Source organism: Mus caroli, unplaced genomic scaffold (assembly GCF_978045245.1).
Source record: "Mus caroli unplaced genomic scaffold, Mus_caroli_1 scaffold_9, whole genome shotgun sequence".
Lineage (NCBI taxonomy): Eukaryota > Metazoa > Chordata > Mammalia > Rodentia > Muridae > Mus > Mus caroli.
The window spans coordinates 90,566,843-90,587,137 of NW_028227264.1; the positions used below are offsets into that span (position 1 = coordinate 90,566,843).

The following is a 20,295-nucleotide window of genomic DNA, read 5'->3' on the forward strand; positions in this document are numbered from 1 at the left end:
AAGGAAGGAAGAAAGAAAAAAAAGTCCAGACAGGAAGCTATTGGAGAGAATCCTTAAAAAATAATGATAGAGATCCTAGAGTGTAGCTCTTCACAGTTGATGGCTTCTGGGAGTTTGACCATGCTCCAATGAGTATATGGGTAACACGAACTGGACTTGTGGGGTTTTTTTTCTTTGCTTTTTTTTTTTGGAGGGTGGTGTGCAAAGGTGGGAGGGTGACCCTGGGAAGAACAAGAAGTGTGAGTGATCAGGGTGCCTTGTATGAAACTCCCAAATAATTAGTAAAAATATGTTGGGGTAAAAACACACAACAGCCTGGGCACTATGTCTCCACTACAGCCCAGCTGTCATACCAGGGCTGGGAGGGAAAGACGATACAGTAGAGGGAAAGAATGTGGAGAGAGACAGCTGGAATCGAGAGGCATTTGGGGGGAGTCGGGGGAAAGGGGGTCGAGACCTAGTGCAATGGAAACTTCCTAAAATATATGAAGGTGATCCTAATGAGATCTCCTGATAATGGGGGATATGGAATCTCAACCGGCCTTCTCTTCACCACACCAGGCTTCCAGTTCCGGGACTGGGTTGCATTCAGTTGAGCTGTTGGCCAAGGGAGAACCCATGAAAATCTCCAAACAACCCAGGCTGTTGCTACAACAATGGGTTGCTCTCTGCAAACTGAAAGGTGGGCGGATCACTGTTGAGGACAACACCCACACCATTCACTGAACATGGAGAACTCCATCTGGTACCTCCATGGAGTCTTCACCCCTGCTTACATTCTAGTGTCTTTGGTCATTGAAGATGACTCTACAGGCTACCAAAAAAGAAACATAAATACCAACCCAGCCACAAAACCTCTGACATATAATCTGTCCTGATTGCAAAATATGCTAGGGCAATGGTGGCACAGAACTTGGGCGAGTGGCCAACCAATGTCCAGCTGATGATTTAAGGTTCACACTATGAGACAAAACCCATACTCACACTGCTTGGGTGACCAAGACCCAGAGACTAGAGAGCCCAAAGAGCTAGGGTAATACTGATACTCTGCTATATTTATACACCAGTGCCTTTTATTTAGTCATCACCATAGATGCTTCAGCAGATGGGAACAAATACAGAGATGCACAGCCAGACATTACTTGGAGAGTCTACATGGAATGTCTCCATCAAATCCCTTCTCTTGGAGCTCAGGGAACCTCTCAGAAGAGGAGGCAGAAAGAGCAAGAGGGGATGAAAGACAACTGGAGAACAAGGTCCTCTCAATCAACTAAGCAAGGTTCTATGAACTCAAAGACTGAAGCAACAAGCAGAGCCTGCGTAGTCCTCTACATATCTATTATAGCTCTCAGTTTTTCTATAGGACTCCTGAGTATGAGAACGAGTGGGTCTTTGATTCTTGTGCATGCTCTTGGGGCTCTTTTCCTTCTTTTGGACTTGTCTGACTTCCATATGATGGGTTTTGCATTATCTTATATTTGACTTTATCACGTTTGGTGGTCATGGTAAGTAAAAATGGCCCCAATAGATCCATAGGGAGTGGCACTATTAAGAGGTGTGGCCTTGTTGGAGTAGGTGTGGCCTTGGAGGAAGTGTGTCACTGGACTTTGAGGTCTCAGATGCTCAAGTTGGTCCAGTGCCTGTCTTCCTGTTGCCTGCAGATACTGATGTAGAACTCTCAGCTCCTTCTCCAGCACCATGTCTGCCTGCACAATGCCATGCTTCCCAACATGACAATAATAGACTAAGCCTCTGAACTGTAAACCAGCCCCAATTAAATGGTTTTTTTTCTTTCTTTCTTATTTTTTTAAAGATTTATTTATTGGCATATGCAATAGTGTCTGGGTTTGGTGGTTGTTTATGGAATGTAACCCCAGGTGGGGCAGTCTCTGGATGGTCCTTCCTTCAGTCTCAGCTCTGAACTTTGTCTCTGTAACTCCTTCCATGGGTATTTTGTTACCCTTCTAAGAAGGAACTAAGTATCCACACTTTGGTCTTCCTTCTTCTTGAGTTTCATGAGTTTTGTAAATTGTATCTTGGGTATTCTAAGTTTCTGGGCTAATAGCCACTTATTAGTGAGTGCATATCATGTGTGTTCTTTTGTGATTGGGTTACCTCACTCAGGATGATATCCTCCAGATCCATCCATTTGCCTAAAAATTTCATAAATTCGTTGTTTTTAATAGCTGAGTAGTATCCATTGTATAAATGCACCACATTTTCTGTATGCATTCCTCTGTTGAGGGACATCTGGGTTCTTTCCAGCTTCTGGCTATTATAAATAAGTCTGCTATTGTTGGAGTTCGTCAAAAGACCCTCACTCACAAAGACCACAGAGACCACCATCACTGCAACCGCATAAGGATTTTTATTGATTCAACATGTTAGGAACCTTCCTCTCAGCACGCAGGCCAGAGGAGAGACCCAGAACAAAAAAAGAACACACATTTTATCTTTGTAAGGGGCAGATATGGGCAACAGGGTAGCTGGCTTATTCTCATTGGTGTAGCAAGTAACCTTTTCAGGCATTGGTTGGTTTGCATAGTGACTACCTTTTGGCCTAGTGACTCACTTTGCCTGCCCTTGTGGTGGGTTATTATGATTTGGTCAGCAAAGTAATAGTACATTTGAACTTATGGGTCAGCTATTAATGTCACACCACAGCTATCTGCAAGGTCAGGGCAGTTTGTGGTTTGTTTTGTTTTGTTTTTTCCAGAATTCAGTGTGGGGCAGGGTATGGGGATTTCTCTGGGAACTGCTATCTTGTTGTTATGGTTATTTTTCTGAGAACAGCTCATTTTGTTTTGGCAGCTGTAGACTCAGTCATTCTGACTGCTATGTTTCTGAAAGTCCCTTCAGAGGGGAAGGGGCTAGGTGGTCTTGAACTTATTTTGGATATTACACTATGAACATGAGTGGAGCATGTGTCCTTATTACAAGTTGGAACATCTTCTGGGTATATGCCCAGGACATTGCTGGGTCTTCCAGTAGTACTATGATTTTGCTGACAGGACACTGATATAGAGGTCTCCTGTGAGGCTAGTGGATGCTCACAGTCATCTATTGGATAGAATACAGGGTCCCCCGTGAAGGAGCTAGAGAAAGTACCCAAGGAGCTGAAGGGGACTGCAGTTCTATAGGAGGTACAATATGAACTAACCAGTACCCCCAGATCTCATGTCTCTAGCTGCATATGTAGCAGAGGATGGCCTAGTTGGTCATCAACAGGAGGAGAGGCCCTTCGTCTTGTGAAAATTCTATGGTCCAGTACAGGGGAATGCCAGGGCCAAGAAGTGGGAATGGGTGGGTTGGGGAGCAGGAGGAAGGAGGGTATAGGGGGTTTTCAGAGAGGAAACTAGGAAAGGGGATAGCATTTGAAATGTAAATGAAGAAAACAACTAATAAAAAAAATTTATTTATTTAATGTGAGTACACTGTAGCTGTACAGATGGTTGTGAGCCTTCATGTAGTTGTTGGGAATTTTAGGACCTCGGCTCACTCTGGTTGACCCTGCTGGCTCCGGTCAACTCCGCTTATTCAGTCCCTGATTGCTCCCGTCCAAAGATTTATTATTATACATAAGCACACCAGAAGAGGGCATCAGAAATCATTATGGTTGGTTGTGAGTCACCATGTGGTTGCTGGGATTTGAACTCAGGACCTTCGGAAAAGCTCTTACCCACTGGGTCATCTCAGCAGCCCCAAATGTTTTTCTTTATAAGAGTTCCTGTGGTCATGGTGTCTCTTCACAGCAACAGAACCCTAAGATAGTTGTAATCTCTTAGACTGTTTTTTTTTTTTTTTTTTTTTTTTGGTTTTTCGAGACAGGGTTTCTCTGTATAGTCCTGGCTGTCCTGGAACCCACTCTGTAGACCAGGCTGGCCTCGAACTCAGAAATCCGCCTGCCTCTGCCTCCCAAGTGCTGGGATTAAAGGCGTGCGTCACCACGCCCGGCTGCAGACTGTTCTTTTCTAATGAAAGACAGGACGGAAGTGGATCAGGATGGGAGGGGAAATCCAGAGAACTGAGGGTAGGGAGGGGGAAACTGTAACCAGGATATACTGCATAAGAAAAGAATCTATTTTCAATAAAAAGGAAAAATGGGTTAAAAAGATTTATATGTATGTTTTGATTTCATGCATGTGTGGTGTCCACAGAAGTCAGAAAAGGGAACTGAATTTCCTGCAACTAAAATTATGAATGGTTGTGAGCTGCAATGTGGGTGCTGGGAATTAAATCAGAGGCCTCTGCAAGGACAAGTGCTCTTAACCACCAAAGCGTAATTTTTAATTTTATGTATATGGGTGTTCTGCCTGAACATAAGAGAGCTTGGGAACTGAACCCAGGTTCCCCAGAGCTCTTAACCTCTGAGCCATCACTCCAGCCTTTCCTCTTTCTCTACAGACTGATACCTAAATGCTATAAGCAACACAAACTTTCTGAAAAAGTTTAGTCTGTCTTGTTTGATTTTTGAATTACTGATTCTGTGTCACAGAGAAAACATTACTGTGATACATCTTGATATGGTATTTGCACCCATAGTGATATGGTAAGATGTATTGTGTAACTCCCAAGTTAACAGCAAGACTTTGACTTAAATCAGCACATTTTGGACCCTCCTGTAGTACCACAGAAATGTTAATAAGCCCAGTTAAAATATGACCAAAGCTGGGTGGTGGTGGCGCACACCTTTAGTCCCAGCACATGGGAGGCAGAGGCAGGCAGATTTCTGAGTTCAAGGACAGCCTGGTCTACAGAGTGAGTTCAGGACAGCCAGGGCTACACAGAGAAACCCTGTCTCAAAAAACCAAAAAAATTAAAAATGACCATTTCTTGAAGTTTTAATTTACTCACAAAGCCACTTATTTATGTTTGATTCGGGTACACCAGTCAGAGCAGACAACCTATAGAAATCTGCCTTTGACATTTAATCACTCTTAGACTTGACTATATGTGAAGTGTCTGGAAAATAGTCATTTGTCTTTCAATTCCAACAGAACCCAACTCAACTGCCAATCTCATGCACTCCTCTCATGGATGTCCTATTCACATGTCTACATTAGACATGTGAGTAAAGAAAATATTTTAAAAAAATCCAACATGTAGACTTGAATACTTATTAGTGCATTTATTTAGTTATGGGTACATCTGAAAACCAGAAGTTCTCAAACTAGCAATCCTCCTACCCCTATCTCTTAAGTGCTGCGCCACCACTGCACAGCTGCAGTCATACATTTTAAGTGGACATTCTACTTGGACTGAGGAACAAATGTTTATACAGCAGTTAGAAATGGCTTTGTGGGGCTGGCGAGATGACTCAGTGGTTAAGAGCTCCGACTGCTCTTCTGAAGGTCCGGAGTTCAAATCCCAGCAACCACATGGTGGCTCACAACCATCCATAACAAAATCTGATGTCCTCTTCTGGAGTTATCTGAGGACAGCTACAGTGTACTTACATATAATAAATAAATAAATCTTAAAAAAAAAAAAAAGAAAGAAAGAAATGGCTTTGTGGGCTGGAGAGATGGCTCAGCAGTTAAGAGCACCGACTGTTCTTCAGAAGATGTTCTTCAGAAGATCGAGTTCAAATCCCAGCAACCACATGGTGGCTCACAACCATCCTGAATGAGATTTGACTTCCTCTTCTGGCGTGTCTAAAGATAGCTACGATGTGTAAATAAATAAATAAATCTTAAAAAAAAAAAAAAAAAAAAAAGAAATGGCTTTGTACACCTTTAATCCCAGCACTCAGGAGGTAGAGGCAGGTGGTCTGAGTCTGAGGCCACCCTGGTCTGCAGAGCAAGTTTCAGGGAAGCCAGAGGGACAAATTGAACCCCTGCCTCTGGGAAGACCCACCCCCCCAAAATTCAGTGGGTATATGCCTGTAACCCCAGCACTTAAGAGATAGGGGTAGGAGGATTGCTAGTTTGAGAACTTCTGGTTTCAGATGTACCCATAACTAAATAACTAAATGCACTAATAAGTATTTAAGTCTACATGTTGGATTTTTTTTTTTTTAACATGGAGTGGGTCATTGTCAATAACAGACTTTGTACCAACACCTACAAATAAAACCTGTTCAACAAAACTTGAATCCTACATAGGCAATAGCCATGCCTCAGCAACAGATAGCTAACTGTGTACCCTGAATAGATTTAGGTCCCTGACCTATTTTGGGTTGGCTGCACCAATCTATTTCCAGTCCTGCTGCTTGTTCTTACATTCTGGTCCAACTACCATCCTATCCTCACAAGAAATTCAGTCTTAGGCAAGGTGTGATGCACACCTGCAATAACTCTCAGGAAGGAGACTGAGTTAGAGACCAGCCAAGAGTGTATGAGGAGAACATTCCTCAAAAAAATTTTTTTACTTTCCTTTTTTTCTTTTTTGGGGGGGAAGGGGGTTTTGTGGAGACAGGGTTTTTCTGTGCAGTCCTAGCTGTCCTGGAACTCACTCCTTAGACCAGGCTGGCCTTGAGCTCAGAGATCCGCCTGTCTCTGCCTCCCAAGTGCTGGGATTAAAGGTGTGCGCCACCACTGAAAGTCAAGTCCTAAATCAACTTCAGCCTTGCTTTTACTGGAAGCCTTAAAAGCTACTCAGCACCCAGCTGCCCTGGAACCACCATGCAGAATAATATGTTTAATATGCTGGAAGGGAACTTTTCTAGCCCAGGCAAATGAAAAGATGTAAGACCCAGATAGCTCAACGAATACTTCAAAAAGTTTCACATAACAATTTCAAACCTAATAACTCTCCCTTTCTCTTCAGTACAGGTGTAAATTTAACATGCAGCTAACTAGATGTACAACACGAAATTTAGTTCAATGTTCTTATCTATAATCCTAGGAAGCTGAGGCAGGAGGACCGCCTAACTGGCTTACTATGTTAAGTTCCAGACCAGCAGCCAAGGATACAAAAGGAAGACCCTTAAAATAACAAGAATTCACACACACATTATATGTATCTTATGTAGATTGTTAGCTCTCTCCAAATAAGCAAGAACTTCAATCAAGGCAAAAATCAGGAAACATAAACTGGGCCTTTGTATTTCTGAATACAACAAGCAGGCACCTGAACATAAATCAGTGCAGCTTTAAAAGCTGGGCTAAACCCTCCAAGTAAACCTCAGGAGTGAGTATGCAGAGGCTGCAACTCCAGCTCCGCTCAGGTGTCTAGCAGCCTTTCCCATAAAAAAACTAAACTGCTGACATTCCATCCAGTCTGGGTGTGTGAAAAGCAGGTCACCTTAGTCTTTTTAGGGATCATGCTTTGGTCCTTAATTATCATTTTAAGAATGAGCGTAATCTGGGTGCCCTTTTACAAACATAGACCAATAGACCCACTAGCATTAAAAAGTGAACATGAGACAAAAATCTGCTATACTAAAATTAGCTTGTCAAAAAATAAAACTACAATTCAGTGTTTATCCATATTTAATAAACCATGTTTTTGAAAACCCAAGACTATTTCCTAAACACAGGAGTTTCTTAAGTGAAGGGACAATTTAGGAATAGAATAGCACCAATGGTTTACTTAGTTTACCCTTTTTTCCTGGGGGGAATTCCTTTTTTTTTTTTGTTTTTTTTTTTTTTTTTTTTTTTTGTTTTTCGAGACAGGGTTTTTCTGTATAGCCCTGGCTGTCCTGGAACTCACTTTGTAGACCAGGCTGGCCTCGAACTCAGAAATCCGCCTGCCTCTGCCTCCCGAGTGCTGGGATTAAAGGCGTGCGCCACCACGCCCGGCTCTGGGGGGAATTCCTTAATTCTTCTTTTTATTTTAGGACTAAATCTTTTTGCAATACTAGTTTTTAAAATAACAAACTCATAGGCATCAGGAATAGATGGGTTTATTTAGCATTAAGTTTGAAACTCTTGCTTTAAGCAAGGGTACTACAGTAATTATATCAGGAACAGACATTTCCTACACTGTCAAATATATAAAAGTTCCTTTGCACTTTCAACACTGATCAACAAGCAGATTCAGTCCATGTTACTTTGATGTATCTACTCAGTTAACCCAAGCTTCTTCTTCAGAGACTCTGGCATCTCAGGTGGAGGAGGGCGAGGGAGCCTGAAGTAGACCTTCACAGAGTCGTAGATGAACCACTGTAGTGCAGTCAGAGTGCCGATCATGATGATTCGGGCGAAGAGCCCCTTCCACACACCTGGTTCAGAGAGGAAACATGAGTGCACAAGCGCCAACTACCTACCCACACGCACAGTGAGGTGGTACGTCTCAGGAGAGCCTAACTCACCTCTGAAGCCCAGCCTCTGCAGGACCTGAGATGCAGTGCTGCCTTTCTCTTTATTCAGCACAGAGACCACTGAGTCAGCAGGGTGGGAGACAATCGCACAGAAGACTCCGGCTGGGGGGAAAGGGAAGGGGAAAAAAAATCAGGATACCTCCAAGTAAAACTCCTTCCTCAGCCTCCCAAGTGCTAGGATTATGAGCATGTGCCACCACACTGGCCTTAGATTATTATCTAAAACATGTACATTTAGATTCACTCACTTTATATGCATGAGTGTCTTCCCTGCATGCATGTATGTGCACCACATGCATGCCTTGTATGCCCAAAGATCAGAAAAGGGAGCCGTATCTCCTGGAAATGGAGTTACAGATCCATTTTCAAGCATGACCATAACATGAATAATAATAATGGTAACTATAGAAAAAGTTTTTTTTGGAAATAATTAAGAGTATTAAAATCTGGCAGAACATAAAAACAGGCAGATAAAAATGCTCCCTAATCTTTGGAAACTTTCCTTCACAAAGGGGCCAACAATGGAAGTGACAGAATTCGCATATAGTTTCATGAACAGGTGTGTTCTAAATACTTCATACCAGCCAGGGTGTAGTGATACACAATTCCCTTAACTTGGGAGACAGAGGCAAGTGGATCCTGGCCTACATAGTAAGTTCTAAGACAGCCAGGGTTATAAAGTGAGACCCTGAAGGTAGATATATACATGGACAGACGGGTCATACCTATGTAACCTGCCACAAATGTCACAACCAGCTGCTCTGCCTTTGTACATTCACTTCGGGGCTTAGGAACCACAAATTTGTACAAAGCTTCAACAGTACGTTCAAAGCAGGCGAACTTCATCATGGTGTACGGGATCTGTCTCATCCACAGAGGAGCAACACCCTTGTAGAACCTAGGAAATTAGCACACTAACTTAAATAGGTGCCTAATTGATTTAGCAGAGATTTTCTTTCACCATCCACAGAAGTGTCCGCACACCAGTCGAGTCCTGACAGTAACACATGACAGCATCACGCATGTCACTTCCATCAGAACCTGAAGACTAACATGCAGGTATATTAGTCTCACATGCCAATGACTCAAGCACCTTCGACTATACAACCAACAAAGTTGCTGGACGTTTCTTGGACTGGAACTACAAGAAACAAGAAGTTTACAGGTAGAACTCAGTCCAAGATTCATCCACAAAGGTGGATCTAAGGAAGCATGTTGGCATCTGAAACATGCAAACTGTGTATATCAGAAATGTCCCATCCTCCTGAGTCAATAGGTACTTAGACAAGTATCATCTTCAGACAGACAGACAGACAGAAGGACTTGATTTTAGGTTCTCCCCAGTGACTAGTTTTAGGAGAATACGCACTTACGCATTTAAGCCTTCCTCTTTATACATTTTGGGAACAGCTTCCCTCAAGGTGTTGGCATAACCAGGCTGGGTTTGAATTCGAACTTTAGCAGCTTCCATAGGAGCCAGGGCAATGTCAGCGAAGAATTCAGCACTGGCAGAAGAAGCTAAATATAGTGATGTGCGCCACAGGTAGGTGTTCTCCTAAAAGTCAATATACAGAACAGATATAAACTGCTGCCACGCTGGCCATCTCAATCTAACTTTCCATGACAATGTGACTTCAGAGGCTCCAAAATTACTCCTCTCCCCCTTTCTGGTTTAAGATCTAACTTCATCAGTCTATCCTAGTTTAGCCTTGTTATATGGGACAATCTGGCTTCAAAAATCACACTAGACCTAAATGCTAGGAAACAGATGCACATTATACCTTGCCTGACTTGTCTGAACTACTCTTATTACACAGTCCATGAATAACACTGTATCAGAATGAGTTTATATTGTCTCTCAACCTCATAACTAATACAAGGTATGTACTCTGAATATACATGGGACACATACAGTAATCCTATACTACATAAGAGAAACCCCAGACTCTTCTCTTACACTAACACACACACCACTCATACTTACTTAGAAATAACATAGTACATTGAGAAGCTAGAATCTTATGAAATACACTTTGCTTTTCATCCTGTCTCTGCTATTGCTAAATATACCTTATGAATTGAGACATGCTGTACTCTTTCTAGGGCCATTTCTTCAGCCATAAAACAAAATAAGCCCAACAAAAAGCATAGCATCTTTCTCAAACACTTGGGACACTTAATGTCAAAGTAAAATCACATACCTCACCAAGTATGTTGCTATATAAGGCTTTGAAGACTTCATAAAAGCCAAATTTGCAGAGCCCTTGCATGGAATAGCCAATCAAAGTTGGGGCCCATCCTTTAGCCAAACCACGAACACCATCTTCTTTCAGTGTAATGGAGAATCCATTAAATATGCCTTTGTACTTCTGAGGGTCCACCTTTAAAATGGGAAAATGTCAATATAAAAGAAATAGTTATGTTAATTTGTGTGTTTTATTTACGAAGTTATTTATAATGAGTTTTATAAATTAAGATTTAAGAATATCTAACACCTTTTACAAACATTTTATTCTACTACTGTGCTTTTTTGTTTTAAAATTTAACTACAAAAAAAGGTATATGCAAGTTCTCAGCTTAATATAAGCTAAACACCTGTTTTTAAAACTTTTAGTGGTATATTCATGTGTATATGCTTCTGTGTGCATGTATGTGGAGGCCAGAGGTCAATGTTGGGAACCACCCTTTACTTTGGAATCTCTTCTACTACTGTTCCTGTCTCTACCAGACTAGCTTGGCCAGCGACCTCCGGGGACCCTCTTCTATCCACCTTGGCAGTGCTAGGATTATACAGGTACATGAACATGCCCAACTTTTTACACAGGTGCTTGAGGGTCTCACCTAAGTTCTTCAGGCTTACATAACAAACACTCTATTGACTGAACAATCTTCCCAGCCAAACTGGGAGGAGTCCAGGCTAGTCTCAAACTCATAGTGATCTTCCTGCCTCTGCCTCCCAGATGCTAGACTGCAGGCATGAGCCATCACTCCCAGGCTCTATTTAGGACTGTTTCTATATCAAGGTCTAACTTCCTTTAAATTATATTAATTCTTGAACAGTCAAAACTATGTAATTCCAAAAACAAAAAAGAAAATTGCTCTTAAGATATAAGTATGTATTCCTGATCCCGGAGTCCTTTAAGTAGATGATACTGCACTACGAACCACTGTGAACATCAGATAACCCAACTAAACACAATTGTAAGAGTACAGCATCTCTTCTGAGGTACAGAATCGCTTTTACTTCAGAAATTAAATTTACTCCAAAAGACACGCATGTTTCAGGACTTACACTTGGTATCTATTTGTTTAACAACACTGTTAAAGGGAGCTTATCTCACTCTCTGCCGGTACTAGAAGGGCTGGTACACATCACCTTCCTCTCTCCCTCCTAATATTTCACCTTCCTTTCTCTTAGGTAAGGAGACTTCTAATCCTGTTTGGGACAAATAAATTTTTAATGTTTCATTACTTTTTTTTCAATAATTATGATATTCAAATTATAAAAACATAGAAGAGGCAGTGCTCACTTTCCCTATAAAGACAGTAAGAACTTTTCTGAGAAATAAACATGTTCTTTGCCTCAATATTTAGGGAGAGGAAGTTACTTCACATGAGATAACACAAGACTGACTGACCACTTTGATACAAAAAATACCTATAAAGTGACTACTTGGGGTGTTGAATTAGTAGGCTTTGAAAAAGACCTCTGGCCAGAACTGAACACCAGCAGTTAAGATCCACTTATAGTAAGAGCTCAGCAGTTAAAAGTAGTAGCTGGGGCTGGTGAGATGGCTCAGTGGGTAAGAGTTCAAATCCCAGCAACCACATGGTGGCTCACAACCATCCGTAACGAGATCTGGCGCCCTCTTCTGGAGTGTCTGAAGACAGCTACAGTGTACTCACATATAATAAATAAATCTTAAAAAAAAAAAAAAAAAGGTAGTAGCTGCTCTTCCAGAGGTTCTGGGTTCGATTCCCAGCGCCCACACAGTGGTTCACAATCATCTAGGGAGACACTAGGCATGTGGTGCACAAACATGCATGCAGGCAAAGCACCCTTAAACATGAAGTAGAAATCTTTTGAAAAGTAAACAAAGCTAGAAATGTAGCTCAGTGGTAGAGGGCACTCCTAGCACACATTAAGACCTTGATTCCAGCATAATTCCTATGTAACAATAATAAGAAATGAGACCATCAATTTGAGAGGGTGGGAGGTGGAGGTATGGGAGGGGTTGTTGGGGGCAAAGGGAAAAGAAGTAATATAATTGTACTTTAGTTTAAAACAACTTTTTATTAGTAAGGTAAATCACATACACAAGACACATCGGGTCAGTATCAGGCACTTGCCTGTCAGACCTGCCAACCTGAGTGCTATGCTGGGTTCCCTATGGTTTAAGTAAAGAATTAACTTCCAAAAGTGGTCTATTTATTTCCACACCTACCCACCCACATAACATATATTACTTATATAATAAAAATGTTATCATAGCAAATAATAAAATATAAATAACCACTCATGCCAACAATACAAACCTGCATGCGGCACTTTACTAAGTCCAGGGGAACAACAGCAGTGTGTGTCAGCCCACAACTTAAGACCCCACCAAAGCCACACAGTGCATAATACTTCATGGAGCCAAATTCACAACTGTACTCTGTAATAAGACAAGACACATCATGCATTTTAGTATGGACTCGTATTAGTGCGCATCAACTTACCTCCTGGGCAATTAGGCTTCCACACAGCTTGTTAGTAGCAGTCTATATCTTACAACTCATGTTTCAACAGAACGTTTTAGTCCAGCATGCAACACAAACCTGCATTCTGCATTTAATGAGATCTAGAGGAACCAATGCTGTATGTGTTGTGCCACAGCTAATAATTCCTCCGAGGCCACAGAGGAGAAAGAATCTGCCAGATCCATATTCACAGCTATACTGCTCTGTTTGATTGAAGAAGAAAGATCAATTATTTCTTCAAAGACTAATGAAGTTGAGGGGAAGAAAAAAAACGCTATTTCCTTTAGTACTATCACTAGTATGCAGCTTTAGCTACCAGCCACAACTAGGTAGAAAGATGAGTTCTCATATAATGTAAATGACATGAAAGTCACTGTCAAATCAGATCACTAAAATTATTAGGATGTGTATCTGTGAGATACTATTTTCTAAAACTTCCTGCATTGGTAACTTCAACTAAAGGCAGTTACTAAGAGCACCCTCCAAGGACAGCCCAAAATCAGAAAGAGCACTTAACATGTGCAAAGCTTGCTAACTTTAACGTTTACTCCAGTTATTAACCAACTACTCACTTATGAACTAAGTAAGCCACACCTAGTTCCCTGCAGTCAAAAACATACAAAGATTTGCTTTAGCTTTTGAAATCAGAGGAAAACGATTGAAGATAGTGAAAAGGAGTTTTCCAATCACGTTTAAGACGCATGAAGCACATGGATGATTGCGGTGTGGGTGGGTATTTCTGTTTTACAGACACAATGTAGGTGACGTTTCTCTTGAGGCCTATAATTCAGCTTTCGGGTTTCTCTTGTACTTATGTTCCACTGGGATTTAAAACATACAGTTATTGAGTCACCCAGCTCAAATCCCAAAAACATAAACTCAAAGGAATGCACACCTCATATAATCTGCAAATCACCTCCTTTACCAACCAGTAGCACCAAAAGGAAGAGATCCCCAACCCCATGACCTCATATACAATCAAATGAAAAAAATAAAACGTAGGAAAGGAGATCAAAGGAGTTTTCCAGGTATTTTTTAAAAAGGCAAGTCAAATAAACGTTATGGAGTTGCAACTGTATCTGGCTAGCGGTTAAAAAGAGACTTCACCCAGTGTACTTGGCTGACCAAGCGGGCTCACGGGGGAAGATAAAGAAGTTGGTTACCACCTCTCTGCCTCTACTCCCTTAGGGGACACGGAGGTCACTGAGTGGCGCTGGGCCTGGGCCCTTCCACGCCCTTGAGGGAGGGCCAAGGATCCGACAGAGGCCTAGGGTGTCAGAGCTGCCATCCCAGGGTCAGCTAGAGACCGGTCCTCGGGTCCAGGACTCGCGTCCTTCCCCGACCTCCAGCTCCTGCCCAGGACTCCGGAGGCAGAGCAGGGGGGCAGCATGGAACCAGCGCTCGCACAGGGCAGGGTGCGACCTCACCTTCCACGGCGGCGGCGGCCAGGTGGCGGGAACGCCGGGGCGGAGCCGGGGAACTGCGGGGACCCGACAGGCCATCGTGCACCAGCTGCAGGTGTGGCGCGTTGAAGGGGTTCGCCCGCGCCAGATGCGCTACGGACGAGAACATCCTCCTGCGGGGGAGACAGAGGGCGGAGGTGAGAGAGACCCGGCGCCGGGCAATGTCACCGGAGCCCCGCGAGACATGCCCGGCTCTGCGCCCTTGAGGAGGTCACAGCTCCTTCCCCAGGGACGCCAAGCCCGGCCGGGCCCACGGCCAAGGCGGCGGCCACAAGGGACTCAAGGCTCCGCACCGCGGCGAGGCCCGGCCGCGCTCACTTGCCTAAGATGGCGAACACCCAACCGCTCGCTGGGCAAGGTTGCGGCTCACAGAGGCCGAATGTCCTCCCGGCCCGAAGATCCGTGCCCTTCGCGCGGCGTCACCGTGACGCACGCAGAGCGTCACTGCGCCACGCGCCGCTCATTTGCGGAGAGGAACGCAGAGCCTGGACGTCATCGCGTCCTCCTAGCAACCCTATCCCCGCCCCCGTCCAACCCCAGCCCTTCCGGCCCTGCTAGTGCGCAGGAGGATTCCTACTGCGCAGGCGCAGATCCAGAGCGCCCTTCCCCCCCCCCCTTTTTTTTTAAAGTGTAGTCTTGGCCTTGGACGGGCAGGTGACCTACTCACTCTGTCCCTTCACCTTCCGGTGTTTTCTCCTTGGCGCCAGGAATTTTTACACGTCTTTTAAGACACGAGTGCTTAAGTGATACTTACTCAGGTATTGAAGCTAGGATATCACTACAAGATCTTTGATCGGAATTCCTGCCATCATCGGACTTTTCAGAAAAAAAATTCCATCACACTGACTTTTAACATAGGCATGTCTAAATTTTCCACCAAGTTCTGGTGGGAAGGATATACAGGAAGAACTCATACAATACATAAAACTGCTTCTGCCTCACAGTAATGTCCATGGCCCCTGAGAACAGTCAGTCAAGGCTTCGTTCCTGGAGGCACAGGCATGCGCTGACATGAAAGTAACCGATGGACTGTGTGCGCGTAAGACAGGACTGTGTGTGCTTCAGACATTTACAAGGTCATCATCACTCTGATGTCAACAAGCGGGGGCCAAGTTCCACGACGGAGAGTTTAGAAGGAATCAAACCTGTTGTAATTCTTGCGTTTAACATTTTCCTGGGACGTTTACCTCATCTTTTTGGTTTTTCAAGACAGGGTTTCTCTGTGTAGCTCTGGCTGTCCTGGAACTCACTCTGTAGACCAGGCTGGCCTCGAACTCAGAAATCCGCCTGCCTTTGCCTCCCAAGTGCTGGGATTAAAGACGTGCGCCACCACGCCCGGCTTATTAAGCCTTTTTATCTAACCCAAGACACCACTAGAGCTGGCTCCTGTATTGACTTTGTAGTTATACTAGGTCTACCTCTGCAGTCAATGCTCTGCAGTGTCCTTTAAAAATTCTTAACATTTACAGACAAAAGACATTTTCATTCATTTTTGCCCTGGGTCCTTCAAATTATGTAATTGGTCCTGGATAGAAGAAATACTTTTAGAGTTTATGAAACATCAAGAAGATGTAAAAAAAAAAAAAGGTTTACAAAACATCTTTCAGAGGTCTGGTACTTGATTCCTAGTACCCACCTTGCACAGCACAGGACAGCCTGTGTGATTCTAGCTCCAGGGGATCTGACACCATCTTCTGGCCTCTATAGGCACCTGCACTCATGCACACACACACACACACACACACACACACACACACACATACACACACACACCACCACCACCACTTTTTAAAAAACCTTTAAAGATGAAATTTATAAAACATTTTCATAAAAAACTGAAGAGGTTTAAATTAGTCATATTTCTGCTGCTATGATAAAACATCATTTTGGCTTACACCTCCAAAGGGATAAGAGTTCATCATGGTGGGGAGGCATGACAGCACACAACAGACATGTCAGTAGGCCCCCAGGTACATAATGCTTCCGGCAATGCCACAAACCTCCCCAAAGGGCTCTACCAAGGGACCTAGTACCAGGAACTAACTACAGGGGCATTTCTCATTCAAACCATCTCAGGGCTGGAGACATAGCCTGGTGATACAAGGGGCAGTGAGTTCAATTCCCAGCACCAAAATAGGAAAAGGATGTGAGCATCGAGATAACTCAGAGAAAGGTGCCTGCACCAAGTCTACGAAGCCAAACTGCATTCCCCAGACCCATAGAGTCCCAAAAGTCATCGTCTGATCTCTATGTGTATGCCATGGTTCACATACACCTACCACACACAAACAAAATAAATTTCTAAAATATGTTTTTAAAATACTATCTAGGCAAAATATTAAAACTCTCATTTCTCGAGTATTATTTATTATTATTGTGTTTGTGCGTGCGCACACACACACACACACACACACGTGCGCACATCTAGAGGTTAAGAAACAGCTTCCAGTTGAATTTCTCCCTCTACCATATGGACCCTGGGGATAAAACTTCCGTATGTACTGCTTGGTGACAAATACCTTCACTTGCTGAGTCATTTTAACAACCTCCTAAACTTCTCCATATAACATGCTAACACCTAAATATTATAGGTGGGTATATATTAAGGAAAAGTTGGTCCTTATAAGTAAGGCCCAACCACACATACAAAAATTTCAAGTCTGAGGAAGATACATATAGAAAACACAGATGAGCTGGACAGTGGTAGCGCACGCCTTTAATCCCAGCACTTGGGAGGCAGAGGCAGGCAGATTTCTGAGTTCGAGGCCAGCCTGGTCTACAAAGTGAGTTTCAGGGCAGCCAGGACTATACAGAGAAACCCTGTCTCAAAAAACCAAACCAAAACAAACCAAAACAAAACAAAAAACAAAACAAAAACAAAAACAAAAAAGAAAGAAAACACAGATGAAATTTTCATGTACTTATTAAAAAGGTCTCAAAGGGACATTGAAAGAACTTATTTCTTCATGAGTGATGGATTACTGGCCAAACAAGTTCTACCATTAAACAGATGTGTGGTGTCCGGCTCTCCACAGATGTGACAGCAACCTGACTGAAGTCCTGACACACAGGTGAGATGTAGTGTATGTTGAGAGCTGACTTTCCAGCGAGATGGAGTTAACAAATAGACAATTTCCACTGGCCAAAGAAAGGTCACAGAGTTCCTGCTGTCTCCTAGCAACCTTGTCCAGTCCTCTCCAGCCCTGTGACACTCTTTCCTTCCAGAGTGGCAAAAGTCTCAGGAAGTGTTTATCAAAAGAGAATATAGGAAGCAAAGCAATGACAGATAACTAAGTACCTGAACACCTCTTTGTCTTAAGCCCTCACTTGCCTGCCTCATCCACAAAATTTGATCTCCCGTAGACAAGCAAGTTTTGAAGATTTATAACATGATCACTACTGTATAGTAACTACTTCCTAATCTACTCCTACCTCTCCCCCCACTCCCAACACCAGATAACACTGTCACAGTTAGATAAAACCGCTGCCCTTCACCTTGTCGCTACATACGCATCTGGCCCCAAAGCTGGTGGATAAGATCCAGGGCTAGCTGAGAGAGTTATGTGTTGATCTGTTCCGTCAACAAGGTGACCTTCATGTGGTAAAGGCTGCTGTTTCACTCCTGCTTCCCAAGTGTTATACAGGGTTTCCTTATATTTAACCTCAGATCAGAACCACATAGGGAAAGGAAATCTGGGAAATATAGTTGCAGCTTTACCAAAGAGGCGATGAGAAGTCACAGGTCTGGTTTGATAGCTCAGCAGGTAAAGGTGCTTACTGTGCAAGCCGGAAGGCTCAAGTTCAATTCCCACAATGCATAGAAAGATGAAAGGAAAAAAAACCAAGTCTACAAAGTTGTCCTCTGACTTCTGCACACACACACACACACACACACACACACACACACACGCATGCACATCACACACGAATATGTCACCATAAGGAGGAAGTAGTCAAGGTCATTGAGGACAATAATACACAGCTGGAGAGTGATTAGCTCTGAGGAGAGATGGTGATAAGATGACGTAGCTAGCTAGCTCTACAGGGTGAAAGTACAGGGTTTTTAAAGGTCCTTCCTAGCAGGAAGAAGGAAAAAGCATTCACCATTGTAATATCTGCAAACCAGGAAACCAAAGAATACACTATTAACTTTATAGTAATCCACAGAACACAGTCCAGCTGAACAGGACATGGTAAGAGTCATCAGCCCCGAATCTTCAGTGTTTTGTTGTTCTTTTGCTTTGTATTTTGAGATAAGGTCTTACTATGTAGGCTTGGGTGTCCTGAAACTCATTATATAGACCAGGCTGGCCTCAGCAGAGAGTCACCTGCCCCGGCCTCTAGAATGCTGGGATTTAAGCCATGTGCTGCCAGGCTTGGCTATCCCTGCATCTTTGAAGTCCTGAAGTGTTTAGATTAGATGACTTAGTAGTTAAAATCACTAGCTGCTCTTACAGGGGGCCCAAGTTCAGTTCCTCGTACCCACATGGGGTCTTAGAACCATCAGTACCTTCAGTTCCTGGGATCTGGTGCTCTCTTCTGGACTTTGTAATCATCAAACATGCACAAAGTGTACTTACATCATGCATAAAAAGCACTATCTACAAAAAAAAATTACAAATAAATAACCCTTTTGAAAAAGTTCTTATCCAGGTGCACATCTTTTTTTTTTTTTAAAGATTTATTTACTATTTTTATGTAAGTACACTGTAGCTGTCTTCAAACACACCAAGAGAGGGCATCAGATCTCATTATGGATGGTTGTGAGCCACCACAAGGTTGCTGGGATTTGAACTCAGGACTTTCAGTAGAGCAGTCAGTGCTCTTAACCACTAAGCCATCTCTCCAGCCCCAGGTGCACATCTTTAATCCTAGCACTCAGGAGACAGAGACAGACAGATCTCTGAGTTCAAGGCCAGTATGTTCTACAGAGTGAGCTCCAGGAAAACCAGGGCAACACAAAGAAATTTTATCTCAAAAATAAATAAAAAGTCCTTGACCATGGCATTAATCTCCTGATATCTGCAGGAATGTGGCACTGTTTTGGCTTAATATTTCAGTAATATTTCTAGAACTTCCTCTGGCTCTTTCATATGATAATATCCCATGTCCCACAGACCAGCGTCTCAGTGTGGAGACTGTGCCAATGCTGAGTTCATACATTCCAAATGTGCATTTTAGAACTGGAGAAATACCACAAGGTTAGTGGGGTGAGACAGACTTCAACCACAGACTACTGATTCCAGACTTCCAAAGTATTCCTTGAGGCTGGTTACCTTCATGGCTTTGTGGATCTCTAAGGAATTGATGCCAATCCAGAGATAGCATCTGATAATATGTTTGGACGTTTTTTTTTTTCCCCCTCTTCTTCGTTGAATAGCCAAACTAGTAAAGGAATACAGGTCAATATGGGAAGCACCAGATGTGTATTAGCCTAGTTATCTATTATAACAGAACCAACAGAATAAATATATTTTTTTTTAATTATATTTTTTGGGAGGCAGAGGGAGGCAGATTTCTGAGTTCGAGGCCAGCCTGGTCTACAAAGTGAGTTCCAGGACAGCCAGGGCTATACAGAGAAACCCTGTCTCAGAAACACTCTCCCCCCACCCCCCAAAAAAAAGAAAAAAAAGAAAATCATGAAATTACCATTACGAAGAAAAAACTTTATAGCAGAAATGTTGGGCTATATAGTAAGATCTCCCTTAAGGAAGTATCTGTGCCTGCAAATTTTGCATGTTGTAATTTGACCCCACAAGGCAATGGTATTAGTGGATGGAGACCTAGGCTGGGCTTTGGTGGTGAATGCCTTTAATCACAGCACTC

At 43.0% G+C, this 20,295-nt stretch overlaps 1 protein-coding gene and 1 non-coding gene across 3 annotated transcripts; both read right to left on the reverse strand.

The window, feature by feature from the left end:
* Positions 1-7,830: 7,830 nt before the first annotated feature.
* On the reverse strand, positions 7,831-14,939 carry Slc25a3 (solute carrier family 25 member 3). Of its 2 annotated transcripts, none has more exons than XM_021174323.3 (8): positions 14,792-14,939; positions 14,434-14,582; positions 12,800-12,921; positions 10,465-10,644; positions 9,637-9,818; positions 8,989-9,161; positions 8,255-8,365; positions 7,831-8,164 (listed from the first exon to the last, which is right to left on the reverse strand). In XM_021174323.3, the coding sequence occupies exons 2-8, from the start codon at positions 14,576-14,578 to the stop codon at positions 8,004-8,006; spliced, it is 1,074 nt and encodes a 357-aa protein (XP_021029982.1). In that variant the 5' UTR covers positions 14,579-14,582; positions 14,792-14,939; the 3' UTR covers positions 7,831-8,003. The 2 variants fall into 2 exon arrangements, with proteins under 2 accessions (XP_021029982.1, XP_029338630.1); XM_029482770.2 differs by lacking the exon at positions 12,800-12,921 and adding an exon at positions 13,085-13,209.
* On the reverse strand, positions 9,235-9,480 carry LOC115032256 (small nucleolar RNA SNORA53). Its single transcript, XR_003837902.1, has one exon. It is a non-coding gene; the product is annotated as a small nucleolar RNA SNORA53 (small nucleolar RNA).
* Positions 14,940-20,295: the final 5,356 nt, after the last annotated feature.